Source organism: Struthio camelus, chromosome W (genome assembly GCF_040807025.1).
Source record: "Struthio camelus isolate bStrCam1 chromosome W, bStrCam1.hap1, whole genome shotgun sequence".
Lineage (NCBI taxonomy): Eukaryota > Metazoa > Chordata > Aves > Struthioniformes > Struthionidae > Struthio > Struthio camelus.
In genome coordinates this window covers 38744274-38763649 of record NC_090981.1, presented here as the reverse complement: position 1 = coordinate 38763649, position 19376 = coordinate 38744274, and the positions used below count along the sequence as shown (strand labels likewise).

At 37.0% G+C, this 19376-nt stretch overlaps 1 protein-coding gene across 2 annotated transcripts in view; it reads right to left on the bottom strand.

Moving 5' to 3' along the window:
* The window catches only part of LOC104150522 (EGF-like repeat and discoidin I-like domain-containing protein 3), a 251960-nt gene that overhangs the window by 35146 nt on the left and 197438 nt on the right, over positions 1 to 19376 (bottom strand). For both annotated transcript variants that reach the window (XM_068925621.1, XM_068925620.1), the window contains one exon: positions 16410 to 16594. In XM_068925621.1, coding sequence (XP_068781722.1) covers positions 16410 to 16594 — 185 coding nt within the window. The remainder of the gene's footprint in view (positions 1 to 16409; positions 16595 to 19376) is intronic.

Here is a 19376-nt window from a genome sequence, read left to right as displayed (position 1 = left end):
TTATACATGCACCTCGCTCTTCTCTGTTAGGTGGACAAGTGCTTTATTTACATGGCAATTTCCTCGTGCCTCTTCTGCTTACTATAAGGCCCCTCTATAATATTAAAGCAGCTTATGCTGTCACAGTGAGTGTCAGGCTTTCTGTGTTTCCTCAATCTCTTCAGCCTAAATCATATATTGTTGTTATTGTGAGCTCTAGGTAATACAAAGTGCTTTCACCTCAATAAAAGTGAAACAAAGTAGAGTGAAAATATTTCAGCTGCTGTGAGAACAAGGGATACGTTCTCACAAAAATTTAAGCTTTTTCTTGCAGAAAGTTACTCTTTGATACAGTTTACAGTGCTCATGCTTCTAAATTAACTCAACTGTGTTCCTTGTAATATTTGTAATACAACACTAAATTCTACATAAGCCATCTCTTTTTGTTTGGTGTGTTTTGGCAATGACATTTTACAAGCACTATTAAAGCACCTGTATTTAATAACAGCAGTTTTGGTATTAAAACAGCCAAGCAGACTGCACTAATCAAATTATGAATCTTTTTTTTTTTTGTCCCCCTACTAACCTTTACAAAGCAGGCATAGGTAATTTCCTCCTATGCCTTGATTACTTACACTTCAGTGGGTACAAACATGGTTGGATTTTGAAGTAAATTAAGTTTCTGGTACCTAGCTTGCTATCAGCAAACCAGGCTATTATTCTCTAGTCATTCATTCAACCAGGCAGGAAAATATTGTCATTTATACAAATCAAGGCTACTGTCAACACTTTTAAAATTTTTTTGACCTTCAGTAATAATTCAAAATTCTGTGGAAAATTTTCTTCTGTCTGTTTATACAATAGCTCATCTGTTTCTTTACTGGAGGTAAACTTTCTGCTATTTTGCTTAATAACAAACAATATTGTGAAGATCATTTAACGCTGTCCCGCACAATGTTATTTTAAGAGTTCAGAAATACCAATAATGAAACAATTAGGTAATAACATAACGCAAGTTGTTGCTACTCACATGGCTACTCACCTAATTGCTCATACAGGTAATTCACTTCATGGTGAAGATCTTTCAGCTACATAATGCAAAATACAGCACAGTACTTGAGATGAGATCTATACAAATCAGAAGATTAAGCAGCTCTCCCTTCCACATACAGGAATTATAAGATAAAAGCAAGCCCTTTTGCAAGAACTCAGGTCCTCCCTGTTCACCTCACAGTGCCTCTTTAGTACAGTTTTATATACAGAACCAGCAGAACTGCTCAAACAAATTTGAATACTTAGTATTATCTGTTCACTCAGGTAATTGTGCAACCCACAGGATCTTCTCCATTTCCTGAGCTGTAACTAGTAATGTTACGTGGTAATTCTGCTAGGAGAACATGCTGACCCAGTATCATTCTTAAAATTGAAGTTCTTGTGTAGGAATGTTATTGAGGTTCGTAAGCTAGCAATACCAAAATAAAATCAACTGCATAATTAAGTAAAAATAACTCATCATCATCTAAACTCAGTAAATGGAGGAAAACAGTCTCCTGCAGAAGGCTATTTATGAAGTCTCTCTTAGATAGTTACCTCAGGAAAGCATAAGTTGATCTTTGGAAGTGACTCTCTCTAAGAGAGACTACAGAGGTGGCATCTCAGTGACTTGCTGAGATTTGCCTAAATAGATTTAGGAGAAAATACAGACATCTGCGCACAGTAAGGAGTCATACTGAAACAAACTTCTTACAGGATTATAAAACTGGGAGACTTCTACTGTAAACTGAAGCAACAATTACAGGATAGGATTTTGCACAAATAAACCTGAAAGTTGGATAAAATCAGAGCATCCATATAGCTGACGAATTTCTTTTTGTCACTATTCCTGAGTCAACAAGCTCAACGAAGAAAATTATTTTGATTGACAGAAAACAAAGAAATATATGCCAGTTTGTCATGAAGCACTTTCTATCCATTTACCTCACTCATTTCCCCTTTCATTTAACGAAATACTGACACTGAGACTCAAATTTGAGGTTCAGTCATTCATACTTCTCTTCCTCATATACAAAAAAACAAAGCTGCAGATCTTGTAGGGGGTCAGTGTGCAGAGTACTTATTTCCCCTTCTGGGATTATTCCCACTTACGGGCAACACAGAGAAGAAAGGGAGCGCAAAAAGCATAAAATTCCTAAATCCTCAGTCTATAGAAAACTGAAATCTCATATCTACATTTACCAGATCATTTACCCACAGCAAAGATGCACTATTAGACAAAAGCAACAGAATTGACCAGATGTCTAGGGGGTCTTCCCAGCTTACAGTCAACAACAGCAAAAGTCTACTGGCAGTCAGTGGTATTGACTTTTGGGGGATCAATGCTAACTCATAACATATACATCATTCCTATTGCACAAACCTCTCCAGGCTGCATCTGGTATTATCTTAGTAAAGGCAGATTAGTAAAGGACATACTGAAAGGATGATGGGTGGTACAACAAAAGACTGTGGTATTTGCTAATTGTTATAAGTAGCAAGATTTTGTACCCATGTGTGGAGTTTTGAAAGTATATTGTTTTAGGTACTTCCCTCTTCTCCCTGTTTGGACTGTTATGGTTCAGATACTTTTATGCATTTAATCATTTCATTTTTTAAATTATATGAATCTTCTTTAAGAGAATAGACTGAGAAGATGTTTTTCAGAAGAATTCATAGTCATGGCTGCCAACCACTGCTGCTCACACCTCTGAAATATAAATACTTATTTATTTTTTTACCAGGAAGCAAAGATCACGTGCTACCTAAAGCAATGAAAATAATAAATCAGACCACAGTGTGCCCCAGAGTCTGTCTCTGAAAGCATTAATACTTAGAAAAAGTCAGAAGAATAGGGCATGCTGAAAGCAAGCCTTCCCCTAATAGGAAAATCTTCCTGTGTCTGCTTGGTTTAGGGACTTTCTGAATCAGAAATTCTATCTGGACTAGCATATTAACAGCCACTTATCCTCCCGGAATTTACTGAATCTGTGATGAATTTATTTATACTTTGGATCTCCACAAAATCCCACAGCATAATGTATTTCATAATAATATTTCATAATATATATGAAACAATGTTTCCCCTTATTTGTCTAAAGCTACTGCCTGCTAATCTCCTGAGCGTCTCCCTTAATTCTTACATTGTGAAAAATACTGCATAATCATTCCAGATCCACTTTCTCTATATTGTTCTTAGGTTTTTTTTTTTTATGATGTTACATAGAGGGGACTTGTTAGACTCAGCTCCAAGTTTAAAAAAAAAAAAAAGTACAACTCTGTTAATTAGTTTAGGCAACTGAGCCAGAAATCATTTATCACACGGTATGGACAAAGAATCCTGCAGTTACCAGGAACTGCTGCTTTGGTAAGATAAAGCTATATGACTAGGGGTTGCAGACAAAGACACTGTTTTACTCCAGTCATTATCCTGTCTATTGCATCAAAAATATATTGAAATAAATACTAGGATTTACACTGACTTTGCTACATTCTGGATCAGGCTTCTGATGCTTCTTTTTGAAATGTCACTGCACGGATTCTTAAATCTAATTCAAAGAATGAAGGTTAACATGCTACCCATAACTGAACATATAACAGTTGGCTTCTTTTACTTTTACAATATAAAAACCTTCAAGTAGACCTTGTTTATCTTGGATATTAAGTATTCTGTTAAACGATTTTATTTTAGTGTAATAGGTTAGTTAATGGCAGTTGCACAGCTGTAAAAACCTACCAAATAGCTACTGCAGACTTCTGTGGGCAATGTGGTACTAAAGCTGGTGTAATAAACTAATTAGCCTAACAAAATAACAGAACTTCCTGCCTCCCTTTTCATCCCTGATATGTGATGATTGACATCAGATACAGTTCGATGAAAAGATCTGTATTTTATAAAAAAATACCTTTGTTAACATCTTGGCATTTACTTGACTTTGTAACTTTTCTCTTTAACCTGGGCCACATAATGGGGACTCACTGTTCAGTGATACAACGTAATGTGACAGATGATCAAATTGTCTAGAAAGCTCCTCATACGTAGTCTCTATTTCAGTTTAAGACCACATTGCCTAAATAGTTGAAGTGCAATGCTCAAATGAGATTTACAGTTCTCTGTAAAACTGAGGAACAGATTAAATTTGTATAATTAATTTTAATGTTTTCAATTATTTCCATATGCATTAAAGTTTAACTTGCTTATATTTTTTAATGTAAGAAATAAAATCTAATTCTCAGAATTCAGTTCTCGTTTCAGTCAAAATAACATGGAAAGGCTCATGTAATGCGGAAGGACTTCTATCACCAATGCAAATTGGTTAGCCACAATTTCCTCCTTCTGAGTGAGCTTCCATAATAGATGATAGACTCTTTAAAATCACCGAGTTAGATGTTGGGTTACTTTTCTCTCAGCATGACAATATTTATTTCCTGTTGCTCCATTTTTTTTTCCAGAATGTCATTACTCCATTTAAGTTTGATTTTACAGAGGGTCAAAAAATACAACATGTTGTCCTTGACTGTCTATCCTTCCTTACCTCAATAGAAGATCTCATTATTGTTTTACTAGAACTAAAAATAGATGATATTTTATGATAATTTAGCAGAAGAGTGGAATGCAACCATATATTTTTAAAAACATAAAAAGAAAATTATAGTAGTAAAAGCAAGAGAGTGCACCTCCCCATACACATATATAGACATATATAGTAACTCACACATGCAAAACAATCAAAAGACTTTCTTCATTCTCATGTGTTTGATCTTAAATGGAAAATTATTTTAAAAGTATAAAATATTCTGTTTATATATTGCTCTACAGTTAGAATGCCTTAGTATGACAAAAATACATGCACTAGGATGGCGAGTAAAGAAAACAAATGAAACCATGTTGGAACTCTGATAAAAAACTAAAATAACTCTTAAATTATTATAAATGACAAATTTAATTTTTAATATCAAAAGACTTTCTAGGATTAGAAATAATTGCTGAGAACCTCTCAGATAAAAACCTCTCCGATATATTTTGGAACACTAAGCCAACCCTGTGCTGCTCCTGTAATTTATATCCATGTAGATCTGGGGGGAGTGAAAAGAATAAAGAGTTTGGTGGCAGATGCCGTGAAAAAGCGTCAACAACTAACAACAAAACTGGCAGCTGCTTTAAAGCAGCTCTGAGGTTTATTTTGTGTGAAACAGTCCTCCCAGTGGAGACAGGTCTGCGCGCAGAAAACTGGCAAGCTTGTTCAAGGAACAAAATGAGCCTGTCATTCGTTCATTAGCCACCAGGTACGACCCTACGGCGAGGCCAGCCTCCTATCAGCCTGTTAGGATTTGGTGCTATCCTAACGCGTGCTCCAACCAGGGCTCTAGAGCTGTGTTGTCTGTATTTTCTGACTGAGGTTTTGTTGACCCTATTCATCATACAGGTATTACCATGCACCACAGGTATTTATATATAGAAAAACATCATATTTATCCTGCTAATTTAGAAAAATATCCAGTATTCTGCCTCAGACAATGGTCAGACTTCAGGATGTATAAAAACGAAAGCAGGCATGGAGCGATTCTCCCCTCCCACCCTCCAGCAATTAGAAGTCCTGCTGAAGTGGATGAAAAGCTTTTCATCTAATTTAGGATGTGTGTTAGTCTAATCATGGGTTAAATGTCAGTGAGAGACAATGAAAATAATACGGCTTTCTTTTGTGGTAGACTTCTCTGTTGCTCCAGATTAGGTAACCACTGTACTCTTAGACCCCTTTCCAATCATAAAGTTTGGAGGCATTTATCTTTTGCCACTTCAGGTCAGAGAGTTTTATAGTCTCAAAACTGCCACAGGAGTTAGCTAGTGATTACGTAAACTGCCCTTTAAAAATCTCTTACTTACATTATTTTGATTCTATGAAAAGACATCAGCTGAAGCAAGCCATTTGGTACCTCTCAAATAAAGCTAGTCTTAGCTACTCCGGCAAGGCGCTATCGAGGTTCCTTGGAGTTTAGGAAGCTCAGCATTATGTAGGGGTACACACAACTGAACTGATAATGTCTGTATATGTGGTATGCAGCGCAGTGTTTGAGTTCAATGCAACTGAAGGATAAATAAGACAAGCTGAAGAGCATCCCACTGTAAAGTCAATACAAATAAATTCAGATAAAGGAATATGCAATGAGGGTCTGTTCCTCTATTCATAAGTACTGTATCAGGCCTCTGTAGTTTTTCAGATGTTGCCAAAGAGGAATCATTAACCATCTGTGGTACATACTGTAAAAAACATTCCAATACATATCTTTTTAATACCTCTGGGCTGAAAACAGTATCGGTATGTTATAAGTCTCTTTACCTCTTACTAAAGATGATCCATTAAGATGCATCTAAAATTGTTACTTCTGTCATTAGAAATAACAGCTCCGTGGTTTTTACAGAGGTGTTTTCCTTTTACTAATTATATATAGAATTAACTTTTAATTGAGAAAATACTTTTCTGCTTAATTATACCACAAAGAAAGGCTGGGTTGAAATAGGATTAATACATCTTGTGGTTAATTAAACATGAAGCTTCTAAGAAGATCACTCCAACAACAAAAGCAATTAACACTTGGTTACATATAAAGCATAATTAGGAAGGCAGTTCTTGTAATCCAAAGGAGTAACTTTTAAAGCATGCGTTCCTTCAAAATACCCTATTGTCTGACTTATTTTAGAGAATACTATCAAACCGAGAGCACCGAGAACTGTCAACTCAGAGTACTTCTCAGCTCTGTCCAGATGTCAAAGACTAGTTATAGATGAAAACCATGGCCCAATTGTGAGAAAATTTGCCTTTGTTTCTATCCTTACACACTTTGAGTAATTCTCAACTCCTGTAAATAAATGTACACATAGATACAGGCCCTAAATCAGTGAGCAAATTCTTAAGAGGGCATATTCTGACACTTGCTATTACAAGTCTCAAGGTGCTTTTGAACAAGACTCAGATAATTGAAGAAATGTTCAGAAGCCTCATTTTTGTGACTACTGTCATTTCCCTTTTCACTTCTCTTTCCTCCCTTCTCACCTTTTCTGCTAAGATTTTTCTCTTATGTCACGTTTTCTGACAGGGAAACTGCTCTTGTGTTACTTGAGGATAAAGCAGTATGGATGCTATCAAAGAGCGAGGAAAGAGGGTCTTGCACAATACATTACTGTATAAACATGCCTGAGATAACATGGAAACTAAAAACAAAAAGTCAAGCTAGCAGGTATTCTACTGAGACCAACTCTGTACCATGAGCAGGATATTATTAGAGAAAAATATATGGCGAAACTAATGAACAGGCTAAGATTCCTAAACAGCAAGAGAAATATCCACATCTGCTCTTACCTGATGCTTTCATATGCTGAGATATGGCTGGTCCATTTTTCTTCTTGCTGATAGGTAAATGTCAGCCTGGTTAAGGGTTTTCCTCCCTCCTCTTACTAGCTCTGAAGAAGGCTGTAATGTAGCCGTCTTCTAATTAGGATTTGAGGTCCCTTTTCTACCACTACTTCTTTGTGTTTATGTATGTGTGTGAATATCTCAATTTCATTATTTACTTAATGGAAAGTAATAAAAGATCTCTGTTCACATTTTGCCGAGCTGGAAACAGATCTGTCTCTATCTACTTTATGAAGGGAAGAGAATAAAAAAAAAAAGAAGCAGATTTTGAACAAAAATTTTCTGAAGTCAGCCAGAATCTCACAATAAAAGCTTCACTGTGCTTTTAATGTGGCATAAAGAGTGAAATAGTAAGAATGCAAAATTAAGAGCAATTCAGGGAAGAGTAGCTTTCCTCAACCTTTTGTATATTTCGCTGATAAGATCTTGACAGATGCATGAAGAAAATACACAAGTGCCTTGCTTAGTAAGGAAGAAACATTTGGGAAATATTATACACCCCTAAAAGGGTAATAAAAATAGCATAGTCCAGTCAATAAAGCTTTGAGCTATCGGAAAACAGAACTAGACCTAGTTCCACTCTATTCTGCTTTCACCCTTGCGTCGGCTTTTGTCTCATCTGCTTTTACATCAGGTAGCTTTTGCTGCTTCAAGCTACCTGATGCATACTTGACCTTGCCAAGGTCACTTCATTTCTCTCCTTCATCTGTTTCCTTTATCATCCTTTTCTCTTGTCTAGATTGAAAGTATTGTGGGGAAACAACTGTGCCCAATTCTCCAAATTAACTGAGATACAGCTATGAAAGCAATGAACAATTTTATTATGAAAAAGTGGACGCCTTTTAGAAATTTTGCCTTTGAAGAAGAAGGTAGGAATTTAATTAAGAAGGTAAGAATGAGAAACATATTTGCACCTTTTTTCTTTCTATATTCCTCTCTACTCAATTTTGTAGCCATTTTGTCTTTTCAACAGAGGCAAAGGAAATGATGGTTTTGTTTCACTAATACAGAGAGAATATTTTTCAAATCTGTGAAAAGTATGGCTATGTAAAAAAGGCGGAATTTAAAATAATGAAAAACTAACACCTTCCTATTAAAATTTAATGCATGCCATTTTCAGAAAGCACTGCTATGGGCATCAAGTAATGGCAAAGATCCTATTGTAAATACACAGTAACAAAAAATGCTTCAGAGTGAAATTCTATGTACATCAAAACGCAGAACAACTGGGGACCTTTGGCTTACGCTCCCAGTTTTTTTAGAAGTAAGATCAAAAACTGTTATTGTAACAGCAAATGGGTCATTACTCAATTTAACTTTCATCTGTAAGACAGTGATACACAGAGAAAAACTACAAGTCAGTAAGGGAATTGATAGTACTTTCTTGCAATCCTTTAGAGCTAGACATGCTTCAGCTGCTTAGGAAAACTCACAATTTTTGTTAGTGAGGATGAATTTGCTAGATTTCCAAGATAAGGTCTGGAACACAGAGTTAACCTCTTATAATTCTCTACAGCAGACTTAATAGGGGGAATAGGAAATAAAATTCACTGAACAGAGTAGGACACTGCAGTGAAATTTGGTTTTCCTATAAAATCTTGACTATAACAACTTTACTGCTCAGATGGACTCTTTCCTTCGTACCTGTTTATGAAGGTGTCATTATACAAACTCAAACCCCAGGAAATAATTAAAAAACTATATCCAGCTGTTACCTATTTCCTGGATACCTTGCGACAAAGAGCTTCTGTACCTAGCCTGTCCTAATAATCTCCTTGTATTTGGCCAGTCAGAGTAAAATCAAAGATTTTACCAAGGCTGTAAACTTTGCTAACTAACTGACAATACAGCCTAAATATAGCACTGAAAAGTCAAAATAAACCAAGATTTTATGCTGCCTTATTTAATTTTGAGACTTAAATTCAATTACCACTATAAACATTTCCATAAAATGAATTGCAGAAGAAAGCTTTGCAAAGTCATAAGCAATTTAGGAAGGGCAATGCTGAAATGCACAATTTAGTAACATTAATAATGTGAATAATGCATTTAACTTGAAATGATTTGAGGCAAAAACTGGGTTAGAGAGTGACCTCTGGAATGGCCATCAAATACTTGGTGACAGGTAACTGCAGCTAGGAAATCAAAGCAAACCTCTTAGTGCCTTGTATTTATTTATTACTATGTATTTATTACCGAAGAGTTAAAAACGCTTTGGGGAAGATACCAGAGGAAAAAAAGAATTCTTGCTCTTCACCTCAGGATATAGCTTTTAGGACACAGTGTGCTAAAAACAGGCCAGGACCTGCTAGTTGCAAAACGAAGTCCATGGTTTACTGGTGAATGAGGTAGTCAGTAAAATGATCTGTTTGGCACTCCAGGCCAGGCAGTGCAAAGTCGGAAAATTTAACGGTGTGCAATTTATAAAAGGGTACCTCTTTTTACCCGCCTTTGACTTTGACTGGACCACTAGGAACTATTTGTCCATACACCTTCCTTATTCCACCAGTGGCCACTTTTTGTAGTCAAATTTACCTAACCAATTCCTCGACATTTAAATCTGTATTTAATCAGAACCCACTCTGCTATGCTGCTGCTTCCTGTGAACTAACACATTCTCTGACCAGTATCTTACTCCGAGGAACTGCTCATCCCAGTAGGTGTAAGAGCAATGAGATGCCAAAACTGAGTGTCCAAGTCAAGTCCTTCAAACAGAAAATGAAAGCTCACTTTCCAAGAACACACGAAAACGAAAAGATGACTTTGAATGAGTTGAAAAGATAAAATAAACAATATTGACTCTCTTTCAGTACCCTAGTAAAAGGTGTGGCACAAAAAAAGGTTTCTGTCTGCACAGCTCACCTTCTACTATCTGAAATCAGAGAGATCTTATTTTTCTGCTGGAGGGAAATTACAATTAAAAATCAATACCAGCTTTGCTTCTGAAGAATGAGAGAGAGACCTTTTGTTGCTTTACATTGAAAGGACGTTGATTCCTTTCCTGATCTGTTGATGATGGCTGTGGTTTATTGGAGCTGCAGAGAAAGATTCATCCTCTTCTGTTATAATGTGTTATAATTAAGCTTGCAATTCCCACAGAATACTTCTATATCTTTTAAACACCAGTCACAACACACTGTTTAGGCACTCCAAGCCCTCAAATGTCCTCATTCTGTTAATTACCAAATTGGTATTAAACTATCATTTAATCTTATTCCAATTTGGGGGATTTCAAGTCCTTATTTAATTAAGATGTTGTGAAGCATTTTGTTTCTTTCCACGGTGTGGGCGTGCAAATTAAATATTTAAGTTGGTGGCTACACAGAAACCACTTATTTGTCTACTTTAATCACTGTTGGTAGAAATGCCTGCTTTGTTAATGACACGATTCAAAGACGATTAAACAATCCGCCTAATTTTCAGCTGATGTGTTGTTTTCAGCATTTATGAAATGCTACAGTTTAGTGATTCCCTATCTAGCAAGCTTCTTTGTAGAATTTCTCACAAGTAAACTGGTAAATGCAACAAAAACAGGAAAGTGGCAGGTACAATAAAGGAGTAGCAAATATCACCTGAAAGATATAGAAAAATATATTTCCTATTTTGTGCTAGAGTGAAAGATCACCGACATTAAAATAAACACTGCTAATCAATATGAGAGGAAAAATAATATTTTCTTCCTAATGTTGTAAAAGGAAAGGATTCACCTCGCGTAACTTTAACCATGTAAAAACTCATCTTCTAGGTTAAGTGAATTGTCTAGCGCTCTCTATGACCAACTGAGAGTAAAAGGCGCATATCCAGAGTGATTCATAACAGGAAACTTTGGCACCTACTTTTGGTTAGGACGAATTATTCACTGATAGTGCTGTCCTTTTCCACTGACTGTAGAAGGAACCTAAGTAACTGAAGTAGACAGTTTAGGATAGCTATTAATTGCATATGTCAATTTTACATGTAAAATCCATAAATTTAAAAATCAGGTTATTTAGCCAATAACTTAGTAACACCCAAAGAACGGGCTACATTGTCCCTTTAGGTTCATGCTAGGTGTGCTCTGCAGAAGGCTTCTAAAACTGATCTGGGATTAGGCATAGCTGCTCTATGTCTTCTCTTGCTCTTTCATGGCAGCTCAATGATCGTTTCACACCACTTATGCTGGTGGTGTAAAGCACAACACGTCAAGTTTTGTACATACTGGAGAATCAGCACAAAAAGTCTACTTTCTTTAAGAGGACTCTATAAGAAAAACTGAGTAGGTATCCAGTCTGTTTTAACCTTCCAAAAACTATAATTCTTTCATTTGATCATTTAGAAGCTTGAATATTGTAAATCAATGCTATACAATGAAGATAAGTAGATTTCACGATGGCACGAGACTTTTGTAGATGGAGATGTTTTCTGCATGTATAATAATGACAAAAAGTGAAGAATTATTTTGAATTCAATTTTGCCTTTGTTTTCAAACAACAGGCTTTGTGAGACAGAAAAAAATGGTCATGTATTAAATTGAAAGTGTAACTCAACTGCATCACTGAGACAATCGATTTCTAAAGGTATTGATGAAAAATCTCCAGAATATTATCTCATAATGGAGATTAGGTTGGCAGAAAATAAAACAAAAACACACACACCAAATGCATTATACCGTTGACAATCATCAGATTTGAAAAAAGTGATGATGATTGGCTGCAGAGGTTGCACTTGTCACTCTTCAACACAGTTAGCTGTTGTCTTTATCAACATGAGTTTTTTTTCCTAAGAGCGCTTAGCTGATTCCATCGCATGCAATCAGCAAGGGACACATTAGAATAAGACATGATTTGCTGCTCCAGTTTATTATTTAAGGGGAGGCTGATTTTCTTAAATCACCTGAGCTCAGTGGTAACAATATAAAACAACTGTGAGGAAACTGTATCAGGCTTATCAAGCATATCAAGCACATCAAGCTGCAGAACCTTTTCACTAGCTTTGCCACAAAACACAAGCCAAGCAACTAGGATGAGAGAGAGTCATATTTGCAGTGAATAAATTGTTTTGAAGTTCCAAGCATAATTAGAAACATAAAGCTACTCCAGCACTTCTGGTGACCTGAAGATAACACAAAGATACAAAGGAACCTCAGCAGGTTTCCAAGATGGGCAATCTTTAATCCAGTTGTGTTATGTAGATACATGGACCTTCAAAAAACCTAGCCTTATCACTAACTTTAACATAACAAAGTATCAATAACTATGTGTAATCAGATGCAGAGACAAAATTAGAATTAAGGTAATCAGACAAAACAATTTTTGCAAAGGACAGAGCTGAGAGGGCAATGGAAAGGAAGCTCCAGCTGCTCGGAGACACCAAATGAACTGGGATGCCTCAGCTCCAAGGAGTACTGCTGAGGACAGCAGATCAGAGAAACAGCTTCAGAGAAATTATATGCTGAAGCATAAGGCAAAGGACAAATGGGCAGACCAAGGCATTAAAGTACAAGGTGTTGCTGTCCTAATTACACAATGAGACAGAGTGGGAAAGCAAAACAATGATGGATATCGCCTCTGCCTATTTAGCAGAAATGGGAAAATATTTTAAACCCCCAAACCTTAAATAACAGTAATTACTGTGACAGTTTGAATCTTTGCTCTGATTTCATAATGTATAGCAACAGAAAATGAGTAGGAGAGTGGAATGTAGTAGAGTGGAGGGAATGGATTTTGAGGAAAATATTAATCCCCTTGAATCACAATAGGGGCTAGGAAAATGAGATACAGCATGGTGAAAATCTATTTACAAGAGTAGCCACGAAGAATTTGAAAGGTAATTATTTTGAATAACCTTTATATTCTCAGTGTCTCCTTCTGGGAACAAGGCAGGAAGTACTTTGATACTTCCTTTAATGGGAAATAACTGAAGAAATGAGAAGTGGGGTGACTGGCTGGAACGACAGTCCTGGATTGTGTCCAGGAGGACTCCGATTAGATCTAGTACCAAACTGAACACCTACATTGTTCTGTATCAGTAAGCTGCATAGAGTAAGACTACAGAGAGTACAGAGACAAGAAAGAGGCACGTTACCTAAGTGAATGGAAGCTCTTGCACTATGAATTAGGCCAAGCAGCTGCAGTATGGCTTTTGTAGCATCATCTGTAAAGGACTGGCAAGAGCGTCTCTTGAAGCAAGCACATGAGAGAATTCAAACCCAAATTTTGATTAAAAAATAAATTCTCCTGAAGACTTCGGAGGATTTCTGGATGAACTGACAGATTTGAGTGCTGGAAAAGGACCATCTTTGTCACCTACACTCACTACTTTTTCCTCCACATCACAGAATACTTTCTCCCATTACTAATGATGGTGTTTGGTCTAACAGTGTGTTGTGTGGGGATCCTGGTGTTCTTAATTGAGTAGCCTTTAGATTACAACTGGATTTTCAACAACTGTAGCTGATAAGGTGAGTACTCTTCTTAACTAGGGAAATGTCTGCGTGCCAAGCCACATAATACTTCAAATTCCTGCTGCCGAGGCTAAATTATAGATGTAGCAATCCAGCACACTCACGATAAAGAACTTAATGGCTATATTTTTAAACAAGTAGACAGAAGGTTCAAAATTTTCCTTTTTGAAAGTGACAAAATAAACAGAATAAACTAACTATGATAGAGGAGAATTTATGTTTAGGGTTCATCCAAAAGTGCTGAGAACTGAGAACTGCCCATAACTACCAAACAACAGTTATGTACATGATACAGACATCAGCTCTCAGTGACCATTATCACAGCAGGCACTCGGAGATGTATGTTGGCACAGAAGCTTTTAAAAAGAGGAACAGCTGATAACAGTGACATTTAGGCAAGGTTTCCCTGAAATAACTGCAAGTCGCAACAGATCTACTCAAGATATTCCTTTATATCACAATATTAAGACAATCATTTTTGAAGGTACTCAGTAGGTTTTACTCAATTTTATAGCCTTGCTAATGAAAATTATAAGAGATAGCATGCAGGCAAAATTCAAAAGCTATGGAAAGCTAGCACTGTGGAATACCACACTGATAGGCCAGCTATTTTAACAAAGTTAACCCTGTTTTGGGCTATCATGGAGTTGCCGTTGGGGTCATTCCTTGTAAGATGTAATTGCTGAGGGGAAAAAATATATATATATAACTTTGCTTTCACATACTTTTTCTTAGAAGTGTTTTGACTAAATTTCATAAAAGCAGCATGATGATAAAATTACAGTCAGTGTGTTAAAAAGTTTGAGTGTCTGAGTGTTAAAGAAAAAACAGAGAACTGCCAGCAAAGAGAACAACAATGAACAGAAAAATTTAAATGACAGGCATATCTTTCATACGGAATTGTTACACAGACTTGAAGCTCTGAGCCCCGGTTTACTCACAGATTGAATTCAGAATAATCACCCAATAGCAGAAGTTAAAGATCAGTTTAAGCACAGAAAAACCATGTGGTTTTATAATGCCTCTTGTTTTTTCAAATAAGAATTGTTATGATACTCTCTGGGAAAAATATCATAAATATAATGACTTTTAGGAGGCAGTAAAATGGTAATGTTCTTTCGAATTTTTCTGAAATCATATCCATCAGTAAAATAACTAAAATATAAACATATTTTCATAACTTGCCCTTTGACAAGATAAAAAAATTATGTCTGATATTTCAGAGACTTGCAGAGACCCTGCAAGTGGTCACATGGATCCAGAATCAATTGGTATGTTCAGGTAGGTTCAAATATGGCAAGACTTTGAAGATTTTAGAATATAAGAATTAGCTTTGCAGCTCCTTGCCATCTGTACCTAATTAAAAAATCCACTGTTATCCATAGGAGGAATAACACACCACAGAATATTTCTGCAGAGTCTCTGAGTACTCTTGGTTTCTTAGAACCACTGCTGAGGCTAAAACTGGTTCTGGTACACCTGACTCTCTTTTATGTGGAGAAACATTTTTCTCTGCTTCTCTACCATAACATACAACACTAACATCTCCTTCCTCTCCAGAAGGTACTAACTGCTATATCAACAAGCTGTTCTAAAAAACCTTCACCAAATCTTTGTATCTTCAATCATGCAAATGATAGACAAGGCAACTGCTACTTCTTTTCTGTGTGTGTGTAAACTTGGAGAAAAGACAGTGATCACATTGCTAAATTGCTTAGCAACCACAGGTAGAAAAGCTAATACATCATAATTTACATGTGAAAAGATTGCAGGGGGTTAGTAGCACACGTCTAGCGCTATTGAAGCTTCCTGCTGAGAACTTGGCTGCAAACTGGCAGCTGACTCAAAACATCACAATTTTCAACAGTTCAAAAAATGTAAATGTGTTGGTGACTGGTCACATAGGCTTCCACATGGTGTTTTATCGCAATCTTTCACGTTAGCCTACTACCAACTTGTATAAATCACTCTCAGACTCAAAAAAACCCCCTGTACACAACTTCATAATGCATTCCTGTACTGAATCAATCTTACCAGTTTCAGAATGATGTTAGAAGGTAATTTTGAGCAGTCGCAATTAGACAAAGGTATTTTCTGTGGGCCAGATTTGCTAACGTGCACAAAGCTCAAGTAAATGGGCTTTCCCAGGGAGCTTTGGAAGGACAGAAGGGAAAAAATTAAATCTCTCTCAACAAGCTATCCAGAAGTCAGTGAAACAGCTCTGTGACTTCTATTTGTGTTCATTAGCAAAGAAATACTCATGGCTGCTCTGTACCTCTTGAGCTGAAGGTTTGCCTACTGGAGCTGAAGGCTTCCCCGGCCAAGTTTTTCCGCATCCTGCACAGTCTGAGTTATAATCGAGCAGTGCACTTGAAGTAGCAATGACATGAAGATCTGTGTACGTTTTCTTAGCTTTACCATCTAAGTGTGGCAGACTTAGGCTAGTTACACTCAGAATATGAAGCAAGATATAACCCAAAATCAGTCAACCTTTTCCATGCCAGAGGCATAAAGTAAATGTGAAAATTTATGAGAAACTTTACCTGCAGCCACTGTGACTGGTCATTGTGGCCAGAGGTCCAGGCATTAACTTTGCCTTGCTTGTCGAGTCGGGCTTTCCTAGGTTCCCAAGTGAACATGTCCATGTTGAGCGTTCGGAAAACACTGGAGGCAGTAATTTGGTAGTCCTGTATATGTCCTGATTTCATCCCCAGGGGCTCTGAGCAACCTGGAGGAGCAAAATAAGATCTGTGATACTACTTACTTATCTCTGTAAGTGGTTTAGGTTTTCCTTTATGAAAAAGAAATGTAGCAATGGAATAATGTTTGATGGGTGTTTGAAGAAAAGGTGAAAGATGGTGAGGGAATATAAAAAGTGTTTTCTCATTTCCCATCTGCCTCAGCTGTCAAAAATCTGCATACATGCAGCTGTGTCCAAGTTTACATTTTACAAATTTAGTGACCCTAATTAATTCACTTGAATCATTCAACCTGCAAATAATATTTTAGTATACTCTAATTCACTGAGTCAGAACGTGCCCAGGATTTAACACACCTCATTTTGCAAGAGGTGTGTCATCCTTTAATGACTGCGAATATATGGAACCCTGATTTTAAATATCATTGGGAAGATCTCTGTTTTCCACCTGACTCTCACATCCCCAGCTGCTGAGCTGGTTCCTTACAAATAGCCATTTGCCAAGTCACCAGCTGTGTTTCTTTAAGCATACCTGTAAGTCACAAAGGCTTTACTGCTGTGACAGGACCTCGCTCAGCTTGTGTCTCTTGAGAGAACCAGCACGCAACGTGATCACTTAAAATACCCAAAGTCTTTATATTGTTCTTCTTTATTTGAGCTAGGTACAGAAGCTGGTTGTCTTTTTCTTAAAAGTTTGCTTCCTCTATAGTAGGTTTACCCCTGTTTAAAGACCTGACTCTTACTTGTTCTCTGTGGATTTGTTTTCTGTGATATTACCAGCAAAGACCTTCTGGTCAGATTCTACTTTCACTTTCTCCAGTTGGTTTAACCCACAGAGTTAAGTGGAATTGTTTTGTATTCAAATCAGGGGAGATAAGACCAGGCTCTTCAGGTGAGCGAACAATAGCAGGAGTATATGCATATTACCAGGGAGAGGTGAGGATAATATGCTCTTTAGTATGTTAACGATTTTACTTAAACTTTGAATGTTTAAGTACTGCAATGTTTTATATTGAATTTAAAAACAAACAAGCTAATTTTTGAAAAACTTTTCAGAATCGATTCTTAATGCCTAAATGGAAGCTTGCATAGCCTTGCCTGTAGAAAGAAACATCTAGTCTAAAACAACAGCAAAACACCTTTCTTGAGAGCAGAGGGGAGCAAATGAGAGAAAGACATCTGCTGCTTTAGAAAAGGCTTTTTCTTGTTATTCAATTCCGAGGTATCACTACTAGATCACAAGGGCTGTCAGCAAGATTGTTTCACCTGAAGAATCTGAAGGAGGTTTCTGCTACAAAAGCACGGGTTGTCAAAACTGTTTTTCAGCAATGGTCCAATCTCTCAAAGAGAATGAACCCATTCTATCTCTTCTGAATGCTATTACTGATGTACAAGACAACAAACGTGTGTGCTTTTGCGTGTGTGCATGCGTAGCGCTCCCAGTGATGGGTTTTTACACTAATCTTTCTCCACTGCCCCTGAAGAAAAACAAAACGAGAAGGGAGACAGTTGTTAAAAGAAACGGAGAAAGTGAGAAAAAACAACGAGAACCATAAAAGGATGCTGTTGCGCACTCAGGTGACAGAACAACATCTTAGTGCCCTATCAAAGACAACACTAACAGATCACTTCCCAGCCCCTGCTCCACCCTGCTGCAAAGACAGAAGATAATGACTACCCCTTTTGATAGGTGAGCTTTCACCCTGAGCACAAAGGACAGAACGATCAAACTCTTACAAAACTTTCTGTCAGTAAATAATCACCCCTATAGAAGTACATTTATAAGAATGCTCAGGGCTCCCTGGAACGTCTCCTCTTCACTATACTTTACCTTCTTAACGTTTGTTTCACAGTATCCCTGTGAAAGGATTAAATCTCCCTTCCCTTTCTTAAAACCTGTTGAAGGTAATGAGAGCTAATGCAGAGATATTTATGGCTAAGCTCAGTGGAGTATTTTAGGCCAACACATTTCATATGTTTTAAGTAGTGATAAATGATAACTATGTACGTTTAAATCTATCTAGATATAAGTACATGGTTGCTTCTTATTTGGTCTAGCCCAATGAAACAGTACTGAAATCATGAGGAATCTACACTTTGGAAAAGTGTGGATGAGGGTCTGAGAATTGAAAGAAACCACACTGAGGCTATTCTCTGTTGTTTCTTCTGGGGGCACAACATTTTGCTCTCTAATTTGAGTCCCATACAGTGCCCTCATCCACCATTCTTTCAAGGAAGCTCAACCTCTCAACGAAATATTAAATTTCTGATACAGTGGAGGCAAAACCAGAGCCTGTGTAGATGTCAAGTGCTGGTGGCACTCAGAAAAGCTCCATCACCCAGATTTGCATGTGAAGGTCTACATTTGTCTTGTTTCAGAGCAGGATTCATGCAGTACTGAGTAGGCAGTTATGCTAGGCCAAGGGTGGTTTTGATCAATACTGTGCTATTGTGTCTTTTGTGAAAATAAAGAGATTTTCAAAATTATGTATAAAAATATAGGCAACTGGATAGGAAAAAATACATGAAGTCCATGATCTTTTTTTTCATCGAGCCTGTCTGAAACTTTTAACAGACAAATATGAAGAGAATTTCCACTCCTTTTGCTCACTGCAAGTAGTATTTTAGCCAGTAAATGCTCCCGTTTATGCACACAGGATTCTTTTCAGGGTTAGATATTGCTGAAGATGAACAGGGGCAGCGGAATCTGGTTTTAAATGCAGATGTTAAAAAGGCCCCTTGCATGTGAGCTGGTGCGAAAGGATTCTATAGCTACCTGTAGGTTTGGATGGAAACACAGTTTCCAGAAAAC